Source organism: Loxodonta africana, chromosome X (assembly GCF_030014295.1).
Source record: "Loxodonta africana isolate mLoxAfr1 chromosome X, mLoxAfr1.hap2, whole genome shotgun sequence".
Taxonomy (NCBI): Eukaryota; Metazoa; Chordata; class Mammalia; order Proboscidea; family Elephantidae; genus Loxodonta; species Loxodonta africana.
The window spans coordinates 82,531,686-82,552,052 of NC_087369.1; the positions used below are offsets into that span (position 1 = coordinate 82,531,686).

At 40.0% G+C, this 20,367-nt stretch overlaps 1 protein-coding gene across 6 annotated transcripts in view; it reads right to left on the reverse strand.

Annotated features, from left to right (window-relative positions):
- The window catches only part of PHKA1 (phosphorylase kinase regulatory subunit alpha 1), a 201,148-nt gene extending 181,133 nt beyond the window's left edge, over positions 1-20,015 (reverse strand). For all 6 annotated transcript variants that reach the window (XM_003412723.4, XM_010592713.3, XM_003412722.4 and 3 more), the window contains exons 1-4: positions 19,550-20,015; positions 18,135-18,293; positions 7,381-7,428; positions 4,479-4,647 (exon numbers count right to left, since the gene is read on the reverse strand). In XM_003412723.4, coding sequence (XP_003412771.1) covers positions 4,479-4,647; positions 7,381-7,428; positions 18,135-18,293; positions 19,550-19,627 — 454 coding nt within the window. In that variant the 5' untranslated portion in view covers positions 19,628-20,015. The remainder of the gene's footprint in view (positions 1-4,478; positions 4,648-7,380; positions 7,429-18,134; positions 18,294-19,549) is intronic.
- Between the last annotated feature and the right edge of the window lie 352 nt (positions 20,016-20,367).

The following is a 20,367-nucleotide window of genomic DNA, read 5'->3' on the forward strand; positions in this document are numbered from 1 at the left end:
CTCTCATTTACTCTTTCTGGTTCTCCTCATTTGTTCCTTTGGATTCAATTTACCATCTGGTATCATTTATTTACTTCAGTATACCTTTGCACCCATCTACTTCCTTTGTGCTTCCTTTGTGCTATTATTGTCAAATACATTATGTTTTTATATGCTATAAGCCATCAATACAATTATAAAAATACTGTTTTATACAATTGATTTTTAGATCATTTAAGAGAAGAAATATGCAATTATACTGTTTCTTATATTTACTTTTACTGGTAGTCTGGCTTTTTGGATGGATTTGAGGTACTGCCTGGGGCCACCTACTTTCAGTCTGAAGAACTTCTTTTAAGTATTTCTTCCAAGGCAAGTCTGCTAGCAACAAATCTTCTCAGTTTTTTTGCCTTTGCTTCATTTTTGAAAGATAGTTTTGCTGGATATAAGATTCCTGGTTGACAGTTTTCTTTAGCCCTCTGAATGTGTTTTCTTGCTGCCTTCTGACCTCCATTGTTTCTGATGAGAAATTAGCTGTTAATCTTCTTGAGTTCCCTTGTACATGACAAATTGTTTTTCTTGTGTTGCTTCCAAGATTTTCTCTGTCTTTGGCTTTCATCAGTTTTACTATAACGTTTCTGGGTGTAGATCTCTTTGCGTTTATTCTATTTGGAGTTTGTAAAACTCCCTGGATGTGTAGATGGTTTTTACCAAATTTGGGGAGTTTTCAGCCATTATTGTAGGACCTCTGGATACTGATATCTGTCGCTGGGGCTTATTTTTCTTTTTCTTCTATTTGTTTAGTGACTTGGCTGGATTACTTCAGTGAACTCTATTTACTGTGCAGTGTGCAGGCTGTGATATCATTCCTTAGAAGGTGCAGCCTTGGGTATGCATGCCGTCACCCTGGGAGGACAGTGGTTTTGTCAGGGACCTCTTGGACTCCTTCTCTCTCTGTTGTCTGCCTCTGTTGGTAATATATACGGCTATTAAAACCAAAAACCACACCTGCTTGCCATTGAGTCGACTCTGACTCACAGCAACCCTATAGGACAGAGTAGAACTGCCCCATAGGGTTTCCAAGGAGTGGCTGCTGGATTTGAACTGCCGACCTTTTGGTTAGCAGCCATAGCTCTTAACCACTGCGCCATCAGGGCTTCATATACAGCTGTTAGACTCCAATAATGGCCAGCAGATTATTGTTTTCAACAGTCTCCTGGAGCATAAGTTGTTCTACATTCTGATCCAATTAAATTTGGGCCCCTTTTCAATCTTTGAAGCTTATTCCAACCCCAAGAAGGATCTTCTTAGCTATCTCTTTCCTTGGTTCTCTCTGTTAAACTTCTAGCTGGTCTACCATTTAGTTTGTTGCTCTTACGTTGCTCTTATGGAACTATGAGCCTCCTCTTAATTCTTTACAACCAAAATCTCCACTGTTTTTGAGTACCATTAGGCTTGAACTTCTATACACTCTGCTCCAAATGAATTCAGTTCCCTTGGGAAGAGCTATGGATCTCTCTGTTCTTACAGCCTCCCTTTCCCCTGGGCAAACCTCTGTACCAGTGCTCCAAAGCTGGGGGTAGGAACATTGGCCCACTTCTCTCAGAGGGACACTTCTGCTTTAAAAGCAGGATGCTGACCAGGGGTGGTAGTCTCTGGTCTTTTTAGCTTGCTTCTCCTGATGTGGAACCTCTGTTCTACTAGTGAGCTGACTACTAGTCAGCCTGTCCTTACTGAGCTAAAGTTTCCACTCTCTGCGTGGGTCTGGGTGAAAGGAGACCAGACTTCTCCGCTGCTCTTACCTGGACTATAATTTCTGTAACACAGAGCTGGGGAAGATGAGAAATGCTGGCAGCCTGTTCCTCCTGGGGAGATACCACAGTCTTAGATTGGCAGCTAGGAGAGGGATTGGGTTGGGGCTCAAATGCCACACTTTCTTTCTGCCTTCACCAAGATTTAGATTTCCTTGAATAAATGTTTCTCCACTTACTGTATGTATGCCTTTAAAAGAATTTCCAGTGGCTTTAAATGGTTTGCTGTTATTCATAATTTCCACCATTTAAGGTTGTTTTGCTGGGAAGAGGGTTCACGGAGCTTCTCATGCCACCATCCTGGAATGCTGGTCACCTTCTGTCTAAGCCCCTCTTTTAACAAAGGTTGAAATTTTTAAGAACTCAGAAACGTACAGATCATTACTAAATCTTCCATTACTATCTTTCATACTCTACCTATCGATTATCTCTCACATCTGTCCTGTCCATTCTCAAGGCGACTGACTTATATAAATTCTGCATAATTTCTTGCCTGAAGTATTTTACTAACCTCCTAACCAGTCCTCCATATTAACTTTCTCTCTCATCCAATCTATCCTCCAGCTACTGCAGTGAATCAGCGGCTCTACTGACTACAGACTAAACTCCAAACTCCTTACAGCCTCCTTTACATTCCACATTAATGTAAAATACTACACGTGCTTTAAAAAACTAGCTCCAACTTCCTACCTTCATCTTTTGCCATCTTTTCAGATGTATCCTACACTCTAACCATAGAAGACACCTAGCCTTAATGTTAGGTGTTGAATGCTGTCTCCCAAAAATATGTGTTTTAAATCCTAACTTCTATGCCTGTGGTTATAATCCCATTTTGGAATGGGGTGTCTTTGTTATGCTAATGAGGCAGGGTTAGTGCAGGGTGTAGCTTGAGTCAATCTCTTTCAAGATATAAAAGAGATTAAACATGCAAGCAGAGCAGAGACGGGGGAAGAGAGATGCCAAGAACATGAAAACTGCCCAGGAGCAGAAGCTAAAAAGAGACAAGGACATTCCTCCAGAGCCAAAAGAGACAGAAAGCCTTCCCCTAGAGTTGATGCCCTGAACTTGTACTTCTAGACTCCTACACTGTGAGAAAATAAATTTCTGTTTGTTAAAGCCATCCACTTGTGGTATTGCTGTTTGTTAAAGCCATTTACTTGCAGCACAGAAGCACTAGGTAACTAAAGACACTTACCTTGATGCCCAGTAACTTTCAAACTTCTGTGCTGTATTCATGCTATTCCCTTCCCTTCTTTGACTTGTGAATTTCTACTCATTCCTCAAAGTTCTGCTCAAATAATACCTACTTATTTGCCTTTATATTCCATGCACCTATAAAAGTCAGTTGACTGAGTTGAAAATCAAACATTAAGTCAGAAATCAATAAACATTTGTTGAATGAAAGAACATGTCTCTTCTAAGTCTCCTTATTTCTGCTTCCATTCTGGGCTCAAAAAAATGGATATTTAGACACTGCTTGCTCTATAGAAAACACTCCAGAGTGGTATTAAAATAATATTAGAAATGGAGTTATAGCTGTCACTCTATTTAAATAAATAAAACCTAAAATGCATATTTATTCAAGGAGGAAACTTCACCCCCCAAAAGAAGAGAGTATATGGGAAACCAGTTCCTAATTTTGAGAAAAGGTTAGCAGCCTCTGGTCTGTGTGTTCTACAGGAAGAAAAGGAAGACTTTATCACCGAATATTTGTTTCTGCAAGAACAGGAGAACAACATTCTGGGAAAATTCTCACCCTGAATACCTTTAGTACCAAGGATCTCTGTAACCAGACAGGAAGATAAAGAAATGGAAATATCAAACTGTATTATTAGGAAAAGCACACTTACATACTCAGGATGATCTGGGAAAGGTCCCATTTCATTTGCAAACTGGGTACAGTAAGATTCACTGTCTCCCCAGTTTAGAAAAAATAAAAGGGAACTGGGTTGTTTCCTACATTTTCCTTTTTCAGATAAAGCATCTAAAGCTAATTATAAAACCATCTGTATTATGCAATAGTAAAAAATAAATATTTGATTTCTAATTCCTAAGCTAATTAGCTTAACATAATCCACATTACTATAGACAGATGTCTTGTTTATAATACATTTATAAGAGAGTACGATAAAAGTAGGTGGTTACATTTATATTTATACTAACCGCAGATTTGTCAATGCACAGTATGAGAACAAGCAACAAATCCTACGCCTTCTTTTCCCATCTCATAGTATCTAAGGATTAATGAAAACCAAAAAAACAAACCCAGTGCCATCGAGTCGATTCTGACTCATAGCGACCCTATAGAACAGAGTAGAACTGCCCCATAGAGTTTCCAAAGAGCGACTGGCAGATTCGAACTGTAGCACTTAACCACTAGGGTTTCCAAGGATTAATAAAAGGACAAAATACCCATCTAAACAAAATCTACCCTAGACTCCCTGTTTCTCAATTTAAGAGAATATTAATCAGTACCCCAGCCTTGTTCCTCAATATAAAAGAATATTAACTAGACCTCAAAGAGTTTTTTCTCACTCTGTACAAAATTAACAAAATGTTATATTTCCATGGTTTCCATTTCTGAGCTATGTAAACATGTCTTCTGTTCAATACCGTTGGAGAAGTCATGTGTACCTGACCAATTGCTCCACACTGTGGGAGCTTCCATTACTTCTCTCTTGGACTGACCTGAAGCAGTCATTTGTGCTAAAAAGAGCAGGTACACAGAAGTAGCATCCAATTGCAGGTGTCCCCATTGGTCATCACCCACTACTGTGGCACAGGTCTTGGTGTTGTACTTGGCATGGAGGCTATCCTTGGTGCTCTGACTATACTTGAAGGATTCTACTTTATCCACCTGAAAAAACAAAAAAACAGTAAAAGAATGATACGCTGAAAAATTAACCCATCCGTCGCACTTCTTTAATACTCTCGCAAATACTACTGCATTCTTTCTTTAGGCAATTGTGAATATTTAAAATGCATTTTCACTTCTTTTTCCTACAATAATGCTGTTGGGAAAGTCTGTTTTTTTTTAATTTAATTAGAAAGTAATACCAGTCAAAACTACCTCTTTCCTATTCCTTGCCTCTCTTTCACTCTTCAGATGATTGTTTTGCCACAGGGTAGATATATAAAGTCCCTGAGTGGTGCAAACGGTTAACGTGCTAGGCTGGTTAGAGTCTACTTAGAGGCACCTTGGAAGAAAGGCCTGGTGATTTACTTCCAAAAACTCACTGAAAACTCTACAGAGCACAATTCTACTAGGACACAAATGGGATCACCATGAGTCAGAATTGACTCAATTGCAATTGGTTGGTTACATATAAACTGAGATTCAGAGTGGCTGAATGAGAAAAGCTTAGTAAGAGATAACTGAGTGTGAAAAACAGACATTTGTTCCTGAAATAGAGGTAGGATTTTGAGGTAAATCAGATCAAGAGAGTATATTTTGGAAAACTAATAAAAGGAACTAGTGATAGAGAAAAGGCATGACAGAAAGCTGAACCATTGGGCAAGGGCAAATGAAAGACCTTAATTTCTGAAACTTAGATTTGATTATATGTGCATCTGATATACAGTAGCGTGAAATAAAATTAAAAACATTTTACGTTTATTTCAAAGAGTTATTTTTTTTTTACCCGCCTAACCCAAACCCGAAAAACTATTAACTTGGGTTTTTTATGTGTTTGTTTTTTACCAGGAACTGCTAACTACTCTGCAGCATAGCCAATTTATCTTTTCTGGCTCAAAAAGTGTAGTCAATAACAAACCCATGTTCTTGTGATTTCATGAAAAAGACTGTGTGTGCCAGCAATTTTAATTTCAAGAGGTCTCATAGGTACAAATGTGCAAGGGGACAACTTTTGCTGTTACTTTTTAATGCTAAATCAATAACCTATAAGTACTTTGTCATCAAGGAAATTTTAATTAATTAAGCAAAAAGTTAGACCTAAAGATTTGTACAACTTAATGCATCCCCTTCTCAGGCCAGTGACCACCTAGTAAACCAGATGCCAGCTGAGCTGAGTAAAGGGGAGGGCATGGCTCAATCAATCATGTTAAGATTAGCCAATGGTTGATCTTCTATCCTAGTCCCTCCTCTTCTCTTTAAAAGCTTCATTGTAACTAGCCTACATTGAGTAATTTTTTTTTAGAATCAGAATGATCTCCCTATATGCTACAGAATAACTGAATAACCCCTATGCTTTAATTTCTTTGTGCTTACTTTTAACAGCAGTAATTACTGTATCTTTAAATATGGTTTATGAAATTAGTGATTTTTAAACCTATTTGGTAAGTTTAATGCAATCTAATATCCCAAAAAGGGGGAGGGGGTTGAAAATGAAAGTGAAATAGCCCAATAGCAAGAGTACTGATAAAGAAGTTCAGAAGCCTGGAATTGATTTCCTTCTACTTTAAACTTATGTGCCCACAGATGGTAACTTTATCAATCTGGCCCTCGATTTCTCCTAATAAAATAAAATCTTGATCTCAAGAAAATACAGCTCAGAATCAATGTGTACAACACACTTTAAAGTCCCCTAGGGGGGAAAAACACACTTTTGTATGAAAATATCATAAACTCAAAAAATAAATGATAGACTGCTAAAAATATCTGTAATACATATGAAAAAGATTCATATCCATAATATACAAGAACTCCTCATAATAGATAGGAGATAACCCAAAAGAAAAACAGGTAAATATGTAACAGGCAATTCACAGAAGATGAAATGCAAATTTGCAATTTACAACTAAAAGGATGCTCAACTTCACTCAAGGTCAGGAAAAAGCAAATTGCTGCAAGGAGATACAAGTCCATGATCCTAAAATTTAAAGCACTTTGAAAAGAGTTTTTCCCCCTGAACTTTGCACCAAAATTCATTTGTAGGCAAACTGTGATTCAACTTTACAGGGGACTATTTTTTTTTTATAGTCTGTATTTACTCCACTGGAGCCCCTGGGTGTCCTAAACACTTAAGTGCTCCACCACTAACCAAAAGGTTGACGGTTCAAAACCACCCAGAGGCCCTCGGAAGACAGGCCTGAGATACGCTTCTGAAAGGCCACAACCTTGAAAACCCTATGGAGCAGTTCTACTCTGCACACGTGGGGTCGCCATAAGTGGGAATCAACTCCATGGCAACTAATGACATTTATGCCTGTTTCCCTACAGAGATATTAATTTTTTGATTACAGAGTGCTGTCCTGGGCTCACTGGGGCATAAGATAATACATGGCATATGGCACTGTGCTACCTTTTTAAAATCTTAAAAATTCTGAATTCTAAAGTTTTTCTGGCCCTAAGGGTTTCAGGCAAGGACTTATAGACTTGTACGATCTTTGTCCCAATACACATGATTGCATGTACAGTAATGATGAGGCATGTTAAAAAATCATGTAGAGAAAAAAAAGACTAGAAACATTTCAATGGGTGCCATTTTCCCCCTTGACTTTCCAAATTTTCTAAAATTAGTGTGTACTATTTGTGAAATTTAAAAAATAAAAGCTGTAAACATTCTCTAAGGGGTAGAGATCGTATTTTACAATATGCTTTTATTAGCAAGGAAGCCATCAACCGTCATACCTGTCTGATCATGCAGTGCAGCAGTCCCCTCATCAGCTTCACTACACTCTGCAGAAATAAACGGAAACGAGACGGTTATAAACATCCCTAGATGCAGGAACACTTACTCAGCAACTGCAGTTGGTACGTGACCTTTCGAGAACAAGTAACCCTATCCTGGGTTCCTATTTACATGGCATTTACTTTATAGGTACACAGAAGAGTAGATTGCAGCTAAAAGTGGGAATCTAAACCTGCAGTTTGTGACTCCTTCAAGTTAAAAAGAAAAACACCAAGCTCCAACAGGTTTCTGTAAAAATAAGCCAACCATTCTATAAGAGGACATTTCTCCTGGGAAAAAGAGCAAGTCAGCTAAAAAATCATAAGGCTATAAGAGTATTCTAAACCATACCCTATGGCCTAGAAAGGCTTCACTATGACATCACTTTTATTTTTTCTAAGCCAGCCAAGACTTACCTTTAAGAGGTCACAGAAATAATCAGACATTTTACCTAAAGAGTAAATTGAACTTCAATTCAGAATAGGTATAAAAGGGAATTGTTAGTGTGACTCGACTCCTTCTCCCATGGGGAAAAAAAGTTACAAACTTAAGTCTCAAAACAACAACAACAACAAAAACCTGTTGCCTCTGAGTTGATTCCGATTCTTAGCGACCCTATAGGAGAGAAATAGAACTAGGGTTTCCAAGGACCGGCTGGTGGATTCGAACTGCCAACCTTTGAGTTAGCAGCCAAGCTCTTAACCACTCGCCACCAGAGCTCCATTCCTCTCACTAGAGCCTGATAATTTCTAAAGCAGTTTGTTTTCCAATCATAACACCCCAAAATTCTGATAACCAACTACATTCTACACAACACTAGAAGGACCGTCAACAATGGCATGGGTAGCCAATATGTTTTGGAAGAACACAGTGCCAAATAGCTTCTCCATTTCTCTTAGAAGCTTTCTGTTTCACAGCCCAGAAGAAATACAGCTAGGTTACTTCAGGGAATGCTGGCTCAGAGGTAGCTTCAGGACACCTCTGAAAACTAATCTACTTGGGAGTCACATCATTCTATTATTCCTTCAAAACACATTCAAAGTTGAACCCTACAAGCAATAGTCATGAAAAGACTAAGTGCCTGTTAAATTATGCTCCAACTCTTTTTTTAATTTTTAAAAACTTTTTATTATAGAAAACTTCCAAACCCATACAAAAGTACAGCATACAGTACAATGAATCCTAATACACTCATTACCCGGTTCGATTATCAACTTATGGCCAATCTTGTTTCATCTATATTTCTGGAAACCTATTACCCCTTCCCCTAATTCTTTTGAAGCAAATTCAAGGCATTACAGTGGTTCTCAAACTTTAGCACGGGTCAGAATTATCTGGAAAACCAAAAAACCAAACCCGTTGCTGTCAAATCGATTCCGACTCAAAGTGTCTCTATAGGACAGAGTAGAACTGCCCCATAGGGTTTCCAAGGAGCTGCTGATAGATTCGAGCTGCTGACATTTTGGTCAGCAGCTGACCAATTAATCACTGTACCACCAGGGCTCCAAATCATCTTGAGGGCTTGTTAAAACACAGATTTCTGAGCTCCACCCTCGGAGTCTAATTCAGTAAATCTGGGATGGGACCAAGAATTTGCCTTTCTCATAAGTTCCCAGGTGATACTGATGCTCCGGGTCTGGGGACCACACTTTTAGAATCACTGTACTATTTCATCTGTACATATTTCAGGAGCCCTGGTGCAGCAGTGGCTAAGAGTTCGGCTGCTAACCAAAGGCCAGCAGTTCGAATCCACCAGCCGTTCCTTGGAAATCCTATGGAGTAGTTCTACTCTGTCCTATAGGGTCACTCATGAGTCAGAATCGACTTGACAGCAACAGGTTTGGTTTTGGTTTGTACATATTTCAGTAAATACCTCTAAAAAGAAGGACACACCTATTTAAACATAATCACAACTTAACCACAATGCACAACAGCAATAAAAATTCTTTAATACCATATTTTCCCAATTGTCTTCTAAGTGGTTTTATTTTTTTTTAATTTTACTTATTTTCTTGTTGAGAATATACACAGCAAAACATACACCAATTCAACAGTTTCTATGTGTAACATTTAGTGACACTGATTACATTCTTTGAGTTGTGCAACCACCCTCATCCTCCTCTTCTGAGTTGTTTCTCGCCATTAGCATAAATTCACTGCCCCCTAAGGTTTCTAACATTTCAAGTTGCTATGTCAATTTGATCCTAGATAGTTCTAAAAAAAGCTTAACGCTCAAGTCACATTTTTTTTACTAGTTAAGCTAAACTATTGTTTGGTTTTAAGAAGACTTCAGGGGATATTTTTGGTTTAAGGTTAAAGATTATCTCAAGGCAATAGTTTCAGGGGGTCATCCAACCATCATGGCTACAGGAAGTGTGGAGTCCATGAGAATTTGAAATTCTGTTCTTCATTTTCCCCCTTTGATCAGGATTCTTCTGAGAATTTACAGTTCTAACAACTTCCCATGTGATGCTAATACTGCTGGTTAGGGATCAATCCTGAGAACCACTAGTAGGGCAGTGGGTCTCAAAATTAATTATACATAAGAATCACCTGGGGGATCTTGTTAAACTGTAGTTTCTGATTCAGCATATCTGGGGTGGAAACACAAATTCTCAGCAGGGGCTCAAACCAGAATGAACCAGTTTGAAGCCTTGATCAAAATGCTCAGTAATGGTAGTTAGGCCCCATCCAATTCTTCAGGTCTCATGGCAAGGAGGCATTTTTCACGGAGGCAATTAGCCACACATTCCATATCTTCCTTCTATTCCTGCTGCTCCTTCTTCTGTTGCTCCAGGTGAAAACACCAATTGTTGTGCGCTGGATGGCCACCTGCAAGCTTTTAAGACTCCAGACACTACCCAATGAATTAGGAGTAGAACAGAAGTACTAACCATGTTATTAGGTCAATTTGAGATGCCCCATAAAACCATGACTCCAAACATCCAAACCAAGAAACCAAATCCCAGGAGGTTTTTGGTTGTACCATAAGCAGCCTCAGCAGTTACTTCTTTTTTTGGTTGTTGTTGTAAATACATCTATTGCACAACTTTTGAATTTGTTTTTGCGTATAGTGTAAGGCACAGCCCGTTTAATTTTTATACCCTTTACCTTAGCTGTCCTAGTGGGAATGAAATGGTGTCTCATTGTGGTTTTGATTTGCATCTCTCTGATAGCTAATGATGCTGGGCATCTTTTCATGTGTTTGGTGGCCATTCGAATGTCCTCTTTGGGGAAATGTCTATTTGAATCTTTTGCCCATTTTATGACTGAGTTGTCTTTTTGTTGTTGTCAAAGTTGCACAGATATTTTGGTTATTAGATTCTTATTGGATATATGGTTTCCAAAGATATTATCCCATTTGGTAGCTTGTCTTTTCACTTTTTTGGCAAAGTCTTTTGATGAACAAAAGTTTTTAGTTTTTATGCAGTCCCATTTATTTATTTTTTTCTTTTGCTGTTTGTGCTTTTGTTATTATGTTAGATAATCCATTGTTAAAAGCTAGGCTTGACAGCGTTGCCCCTGCTTCTTCTAAGAATTTTATGGTTTATTTTGCATATTTAGGTCCTTAATCCATTTTGAATTTGTTTCTGTGTATGGTGTGAGGCATGGCTCCTATTTCGTTTTTATTCTCCAATTCTTTATGAAGCCTTTTATTGAAGAAAAATAAAAATTGATTCCTTGGGAGAATTCCCTTTCTTAAGTAATTTCTATTCATAAATGGTCCCCTTCCCTTACAGATTAAAGGAACCCAAACCCACTGCCATCGAGTCCATTCCGACTCATAGTGACCCCACAGGACAGAGTAGAGCTGTCCCATAGAGTTCCCAAGGAGAACCTGGTGGATTCGAACTGCCAACCTTCTGATTAGCAGCCATCATACTTAACCACTACACCACTAGGGTTTCCACAGATTAAAGGAAGAAATATAAAAAAGGGAAGGAACAGGCAGTGCCTGAGTTCATCACTTTTAAAGAATGAAGCATTTATCATAAAGTAATGAATTTGACTGTAACCCCTACAAGAAATCTCTAATCTTCCCTAGTGAAAGAGACCATCCCTTTAATATACCCTGTTACATAAAGCACTTAAAATTCTCCACTCCATGGGAAGACTTCTTCAATTCTGAATTGCCTTCTACATATCACCACAAACTCACAAGTATTTTTCTTTTAATCAGATCCTTTATTTTACAACATTCAGTGAATTAGATTGGGAAGCAGAGGCAGGGGTTTGGACAGGGTCTTTTCACTATATCAACGGCCCAAAGGATCTCTCTCTCTTTAAGCATACTGAGGGCCTATGATCAGCCAGCATGGGACTCAACTTTTACACTATTTTGTTAAGAAGCTTGCACCCTGGATTCATTTCATTGGCTTTTTTGTTGTTCCACTACCTAATCACTTTTCTCTCCTGCCCACCCATCAACCCTCTTTACTATCCAGGCCCCCATACTCCCACTTATATTTTCTTTAAAGCCTGAGGAATCACAGACCCAGTAGAGGATCCTGATTGCCATCCACTTTTGTCCTCCTGGAATGGCAATTACCAGCCATTTCTGTACCCAAGTTTTAACTTCCCAGTCAGGAAGCGTGAGGAATTAGGAATGATGGGAGCTACCTGTACTCTGTATTCTCCCAAACTGGCTGTTTTCTGATTCAGGCGCAGTAGTTGACATTAATTATATATGAGCACTCATACATCAGAACATAAATGTTAGGTTATTAAGAAATTGTTAGAGGAGTAATGAGGACACCGACCTAGCTAAAACTGGGGGTATAATGGAGGGTAGCAGTGTGACAGAATATTGAAAAGTAGGTTAGGACTGAACTCTAGAGAGCCTTGATAATCAAACCAAAATGTCTGGACTTGTACGGAAATGAGAGCTATAGAAAGATTATTGAGGACAGAAATGACATAATTTAAGTGTGAAACCACTTAACAACTGTGTGAGGTGATAAGGGTTTAGACTAGTGTTGAGGCAGAAAGAAACTGAAAGGAGGGGACAGATTCAAGAGAAATTATACAAGTCAACAGACCTTGGAACCTTGCGAATGTACAGAAAGGCAAGGACAAATCTAAAATCACTCTAAGGGTGGCAGTTTTCAAACACAGTTTTATAGAACACTAGTCCAAGAAATTCTGGAGAGGCTGTAAAATTCACCCCCATATTAGATTAAAAATGCTCGTAGCCCTAAACTTAGCTGACCTAGTATTCCATGGAACACACCATGGGAAATGCTCCAATTAACGTTGCCTGGGTGATTGGTAGAATAGGGACACCAATAAAGAAAAAGGAATGTTTGGTGAGTTGCTGTTGCTTCGTAGTTTAGTTTGTTTTTAGTTGGGAAGGGGGGTTATAGACATATTGACTTTGAGGAGCCACAGGATATGTAGGTGCAAATGATCAGCAGACAAATGGAAACCAGGGTTAAAGATGAAGATTTGGATGTCATTCTCATAAAGAAAATAGTTATAAGTCATGAGGAAATATGAGAGACTACCTAAAGAAAACAAAACCAAAGAAGTAAAATTGGAGGCAATCAAATAGATATCTCTATGTGTGTGCCTATTTATTTTTTATGGGTATAATTCTGTATCTATGTGACTAACAGAGGAGATAAGGCATTTGTAAAAACATTTATGAGTATAATTCTATTCTCTATCTAGGATGTGACAATCACCTAAACCCTTTTCATTCAGAATTCTCTTCAACTTTCTGACACTATTTCTCACAAAAGGGAAACCAAGGTAAGAGTTGGAAGAAAGCGTAGAAATGATTAACAATCAATGTTTTGGAAAAAAATCCACATAGTACTTGACGTATTCTTATATAGGAGGGAAATATGGATTACTCTGTGCATTTAATCTATGTCCATTTATTAGCTACGTATCAGTGGTTATTAACCCTGGCCACACATTAGAATCACCTGGGTACTTAAAAAAAAAAATACTGATGCCTCCAGACTCTACTTCCAGAGACTAGTCTAGGGCGGAGTCCAGTAAGGGTATTTCTTAAAAGCTTCTCAAATTATTCCAGTGTTTGGCCAGAGTTGAGAACCACTCATCTAGATTAGGAGTCAGCAAACTACAACTCTCTGGAACAATCTAGGCCACCATCTGTTTTTGCAAAGAAAGTTTTATTGGAACATAGCCACAGCCATTTGTTTATGTATTGTCTCTGGCAGCTTTTGCACAACCACAAAGCAGAGTCATTACAGCAGAGGCCACACATGGCCCACAAGGCTGAAAATATTTACTATCTGGACCTTTACAGAGGCAGTTTTGCCAATCCTTGGTCTAGATTAATTCAGAGTCACATTTGAGAAAAAAAAAATGAGACCTAATAATAAAATCTGTTTTAATCCATAATGCAAGTTCATACAGATCTGAGAATTCTCACAGAAACAATTTCTTGAAATGTTTCTTTTTAAAAGATGCTTCCTATTGCCATATTGTTTTTGAGATATTTCAAACTTATTATTGGGGTGGTATGAAATGTATTTTTATGTTATGTGAAAAATTATTTAATGTTACATTAAAATTTTAGAACGGGCCATTCAATGCTCCCCTATCCCCCCTCCCCCACCATTAAATTCTTTCTACCAGGGTCACATAAGGAAAAATGTCAACTTTGCAGAATGATTGCTATTGTTGTCATTAGGCGCCATCGAGTCAGTTCCAACTCATAGGGACCCTATGTACAGCAAAACGAAACACTGCCTGGTGCTGCGCCATGCCCACAATCGTTGTTATGCTTGAGCCCATTGCTGCAGCCACTGTGTCAATCCATCTCATTGAGGGCCTTCCTCTTTTCTGTTGACTGTGTACTTTACCAGGCATGATGTCCTTCTCCAGGGACTGATCCCTCCTGATAACAGGTCCAAAGTATGTGAGACGTAGTCTTGCCATCCTTGCTTCTAAGGATAATTCTGGCTGTACTTCTTTCAAGACGAATTTGTTCGTTCTTCTGGCAGTCCATGGTATATTCAATAGTCTTTGCCAACACTACAACTCAGAGGCATAAATTATTCTTGGGTCTTCCTTATCCATTGTCTAGCTTTTGCAAGCATATGAGGCAACTGAAAATATCACGGCTTGGGTCAGGCACACCTTAGTCCTCAAAGTGGTATCTTTGCTTTTCAACACTTTAAAGAGGTCTTTTGCAGCAGATTTGCCCAATGCAATATGTCACTTGATTTCCTGACTTCTGCTTTAAGGGCATTGATTGTGGATTCAAGTAAAATGAAATCCTTGACAACTTCAGTCTTTTCCCATTTATCATGATGTTGCTTATTGGTCCAGTTGTGAGGATTTTTATTTTCTTTATGTTGAGGTGCAATCTATACTGAAGGCTGTGGTCTTTGATCTTCGTCAGTAAGTGCTTCAAGTCTTCTTTGCTTTCAGCAAGCAAGGTTGGGTCATCTGCACAACGCAGGTTGTTAATGAGTCTTCCATCAATCCTGATGCCCCGTTCTTCTTCATACAGTCCAGCTTCTTGGATTATTTGCTCAGCATACAGATTGAACAGGTATGGTGAAAGAATACAACTCTGACACTCACCTTTCCTGACTTTAAACCAATCAGTATCCCCTTGTTCTGTCTGAACAACTGCCTCTTGAGCTATGTACAGGTTCCTCATGAGCACAATTAAGTGTTCTGGAATTCCCACTCTATGCAATGTTACCCATAATTTATTATGATCCACACAGTCGAATGCCTTTGCATAGTCAGTAAGCCACAGGTAAACATCTTTCTGGTATTCTCTGCTTTCAGCCAAGATCCATCTGACATTAGCAATGATATCCCTGGTTCCACGTCCTCTTCTGAAACCGGCCTGAATTTCTGGCAGTTCCCTGTTAATATACTGCTGCAGCCACTTTTGAATGATCTTCAGCAAAGTTTTGTTTGCAGGTGATATTAATGATATTGTTCGATAATTTCTGCATTTGGTTAGATCACCTAACTTGGGAATAGGCATAAATATGAATCTCTTCCAGTCGGTTGGCCAGGTGGCTGTCTTTCAAATTTCTTGGCATAGAAGAGTGAGCACTTTCAGCTCTATATCTGTTTGTTGAAACATCTCAATTGATATTACATCAATTCCTGAAGTCCTGTTTTTTGCCAATGCCTTCAGTATACCTTGGACTTCTTCCTTCAATACCATTGGTTCCTGATCATATGCTACCTCCTGAAATGGTTGAACGTTGACCAATTCTTTTGGTACAATGACTATGTATGTTCCTTCCAGCTTCTTTCGATGCTTCCTGCATCGTTTAATATTTTCCCCATAGAATCCCTCACTATTGCAAGTCAAGGCTTGAGTTTTTTCTTCAGTTTTTTTCAGCTTGAGAAACGCTGAGCGTGTTCTTCCCTTTTCTATCTCCAGCTTTTTACACTTGTCATTATAACACTTTACTGTGTCTTCTCAAGCCATGCTTTGAAAATCTTCTGCTCAGTTCCTCTTACTTCATCATTTCTTCCTTTTGGTTTAGCTACTTGACATTCAAGAGCAAGTTTCAAAGTCTCTTCTGATATCCATTTTGGTCTTTTCTTTCTTTCCTTTTAAATTATCTCTTGCTTTCTTCATGGATGATGTCCTTGATGTCATTCCACAACTCATCCGGTCTTTGGTCATTAGTGTTTAATGCGTCAAATCTATTCCTGAGATAGTCTCTAGATTCAGGTGCATTATACTCAAGGTCATACTTTGGCTCTCGTGGACTTGTTCTAACTTTCTTCGGTTTTAACTTGAACTTGCATATGAGCAATCGAAGGTCTGTTCCACACTTGGCCTCTGGCCTTATTCTGACTTATGATGTTGAGCGTTTCCATCGTCTCTTTCCACAGATGTAGTCGATTTGATTCCTGTGTATTCCACCTAGCAAGGTCCATGTGTACAGTCACCATTTATGTTGTTGAAAAAAGGTATTTGCAATGAAGACATCGTTGGTCTTGCAAAATTCTATCATGCGATCTCTGGCATCATTTCCATCACCAAGGCCATATATTCCAACTATAGATCCTTCTTCTTTGTTTCCAACTTTCACATCCCGACAACCAGTAATTATCAATCCATCCTGACAGCATGTTCAATCAATTTCAGACTGCAGAAGCTGAAAAAAATCTTCAATTTCTTCATCTCTGGCCTTAATGGTTAGTGTGTAAATTTGAGTAACAGTCGTATTAACTGGTCTTGCCTGTAGGCATATGGATATTATCCTATCAACATGATTGGTCAACAGAAAAACAACAGATTTCTCCTGATAGTATTGAAAAAAAATTGGTCAAATTGTACCAGAGGTAGAATTCCAGTTCCACTGATACTGATTTCTAGCAAAACAAATCAACCAACAAACCAAAAACTGAAATGAAAATAGCAAAACATTAACAGTAGGCTGAAGGATGGGTGGGGCAGGATTGCAGGTAATTTTTTAATGCCCCCTCTATATTTTCCAAACTTTTACAAATGGTATATATCATTTCCATAACTTAAAAGTCATAAAATATTGATATGTACTTCCTGGGCTAGACAAAAAACTCTTAACAATTTTTTTCAGTGGACCTAAGTATTTCTCAGTAATGGGTTGAAGGAATAAGAAATGCCTGCTGTTGCAAAGGACAATACAGTGAAACTTCCCTACTGCCAAAGACTGCGACTCTGCAATATGTTGGAGCCCTTGAAAATAAACAAACCTTAAACCTTGATTATAGATGAAAACTGGACCACAAATTGCATAAGTCTGAGAGGGGTTTCAGGAGAAAATGGCTGGTGTGGACAGACTCTTCCAAGTTAATGGAAAACAATTCATATATATCTTACAACTGACAGCAGAGTACCTCAACATTAAAAGTCTCATGCAGCCCAGAATACTGTTTTCTTGGTCGTTCAAGAGGGTGTAGCACCCTGTATATCTAAGCAGTTCTATAAAGGATGCTTTTTTACTGAGTAGAAGTGCTTTAACTGTTGGCTTAAAGGCATCTGCTGACTCTGACCTTATTTTGCTCTCATCTCTCTCTTCAAAACGCAACAGGCTCTGGAACAGTGGCCATAGATATAGAAAAAAATCAATCAACGAACTTTTTACTTGTGTCTTCTGAATGAGGTCTGCTGATTTGTATCAGTTAATCTCATACGACTACCATAAATCATTCTCAAAAAAGAAGTAAAATGATAGAAATCTGCCCCCTAAACATTATTCTCAATGAGAATAAATATGCCAGAGACCGCAAAATACATTCACTTAGAAAGAGGATTATAAACTTCAGGAAAGATCCCAGAATAGGATTTTCCACTGTAACTCAACGGACTGCGCCCTCTCCCCCGAATCAGCAAATTTCTAGTTTCCACTGCAAAACAATTCACTACAATAATGTTTTTTGGAATGTAATTTCAGGAAGGTTACCAAAACAAATCAAACCCACTGCCGTCAAGTCGATTCTGACTCAAAGCAGCCCTATAGGACAGAGTAGAACTGCCCCATAGAGTTTCCAAGGAGCACCTGGTGGATTCAAACTGCTGACTTTTTGGTTAACAGCTTTTTGGTTAACCACTACGCCACTAGGATTTCCTCAGGAAAGTTAAGGGTTGGCAAAACACAGTTCTGTTACCTCCTATAGGCTACATTTCCTTCATCCCTTCTCTGACCCCACTCCCTTCTCACCCTACCCCCTCCCACAGCTCCAGACCTCTTTGTATTTTTATTCTGAGTACCTGCTCCAGTTCGTAGGCCTTTGCCTTATCCTCATCCCGGTCTGCATTCTTCCGATAGGCCAGACCCAAACCCCACACGGCCAAGATGCTGTACACATTATCCCGGACCCAGGCATCTTTCTGATCAAAGCTGGCTGGAAGCAAGCCGGTCACTGGATTCTGCAAGGTCAAAAAAAAAATGAGGGTAGGCAGGTGGCCAGGGAGTGTTAATATCAGGAAGCAGATTCTATGGATTGGGCTACTTAGAGACTTTGGTCTTTCTTCTACTTCCCCGCTCCTGAGTTTTATTGCCTCCTCTTCTGACCGAATGCAAGCAAATGCTATTTGAATAAGGCAAAGAACTAGCTGAAGCCTTGCAAATCTGAAATGTAGGCATTATTAAAAGAAAGGCAATGTTATAACTTTCCTTTAGAAATAATGAGCTACTAACCAAAAACCAGAAGTAAACGAGTAGAGAAAATATAATTAACAGTATATACAAGATGCCTCAGACATTCACAATAGTGTACTCTTAAGATAGCTAAATGTTCCTCTACCTCTTTTTTTTCTCTGTGGTCAGGGGAAGGAGATGAAGGCCAAATGGGCTGGGGTGCTGTTAAACAAGTTTCAACCCGTCTTCCAAGCAGTGGCATCACTAGGGTTAGTGTCACCCCCCATGCTAATTACCACAATGTTGTAGCTAAAATGCGAGAAAATTTGACAAAATCAGCGACTATAAAAACACCAGCAGCAACAAAAACAACAGTGCTGGCTTGCAGCACATGCAGACAAAACCACATGATTCAAAGTGGCACTGTAATTGGGTAATAATGACAGCTCCGACCCGCACATTAGAAGGATCAGAAAGTAAATTAGCATAGAATTTTAGCCTTGTAGGTATATTGATACATGTAAACTGCGCTTTCTGTCCTATAGGGTCGCTAGGAGTCCGAATCGACTCGACGGCACTGGGTGGGACTGGGTAAACTGCGCTTAGGAAAAAAAAATTGGGGGGGTTGTTATAACCATAGGGATATTTTTATTTAAAAAAATAGATTTCTGCTGAAACAATGCACAAAAATTTTATAGACATTTTGTTGTCACCCTCTCTGACAGTGTCACCCGGTGCTGTTCGTACCCCACCCCCCAGCGACGCCACTGCTTCCAACTCTGCCCCAGGAACCTAGCTGTGACTTAGGGGAGGGCGAAGGAGGGGATTCAGAAGCCTAGGCACACCGGCTCCCGGCTAACGGTGTCCGGCTCTGGTTCTGTTCCTGACCCAACGCCTGCCTTTTCTTCAGGGCCCTTTATGGCCTCCCCAGCTAGGGGGCGGAAGAACCTGCTACACACACACGCTCTGGGGTTCACCTAGGCTCCTGGTCCAGACTGTCACACTCCACAACCTTGGTAATTACAGGCGACACCCCTACACCTACCTGATGGCACAGGATGGTCTGATGCACCAGCCTAGCGTAACCGTCCAGCCGGACTCCCGAGTTACTCCGGCTCCTCATCGTGCGGTGTTTCCAATTCCCTCAAAGAAAAGGCCCAGGTGCCGCCGGGGTCCTTAGTCCCTAAGGAACAAGGGTTCAGCGCAGCTCCACTCTCGCCGTGGGAAGCCCAGGAGTGGAGCCTGGGGCTGGAAGGTCCCGCGTAGTCCTCTTGGCTCCGGAGGCCTCCTGAACCCACCACACGCCAGCGCGGGCCCGAGCCACCCACCGTCTAGGCCCAGCGGCAGCGCCCCCGTCGCTCCTCTTTGCCACCCTTACGCCAGTCTGGCCTCCGCATGCGGCTCTGGCATTCTCCGCTCAACTCCTCGAGACCGCCGCGGCCCAAAGCCGGCACTTGCCGGCCGGCAACAGGTCACCCGCCGCAGCACCGCCTCCACTTCACTAGAGACGCCGCCGGGAGGCGGAGCCGACGCCCTGGGTCCTCGCGGCTGCGCGCTGGACCCCAGGGGGCTAGCCTCGCCAGGCCCCGCCCCCAGCACCTCTGCCCTACCCGGGGCTGCTAAGTGTCACCGTAGGCAATGTGCTTTCAGAGGTTTATTTTCGAAACACTTTAAGTGACTATTTCAGTTTTCCACACTTAGAGGAGACTGTATTTTTCCATTTCTTCTGCGTGACTAGTTTCAGAAGCCTACGGCAAAGGAAAGACACCTTTGCATTCAAGGCCTAAAGAATTGAATCTCCAGGGTCTTTATTATATATTTTATACTTCTGACTATACACTTAGATTAAACTCCTCACACCGA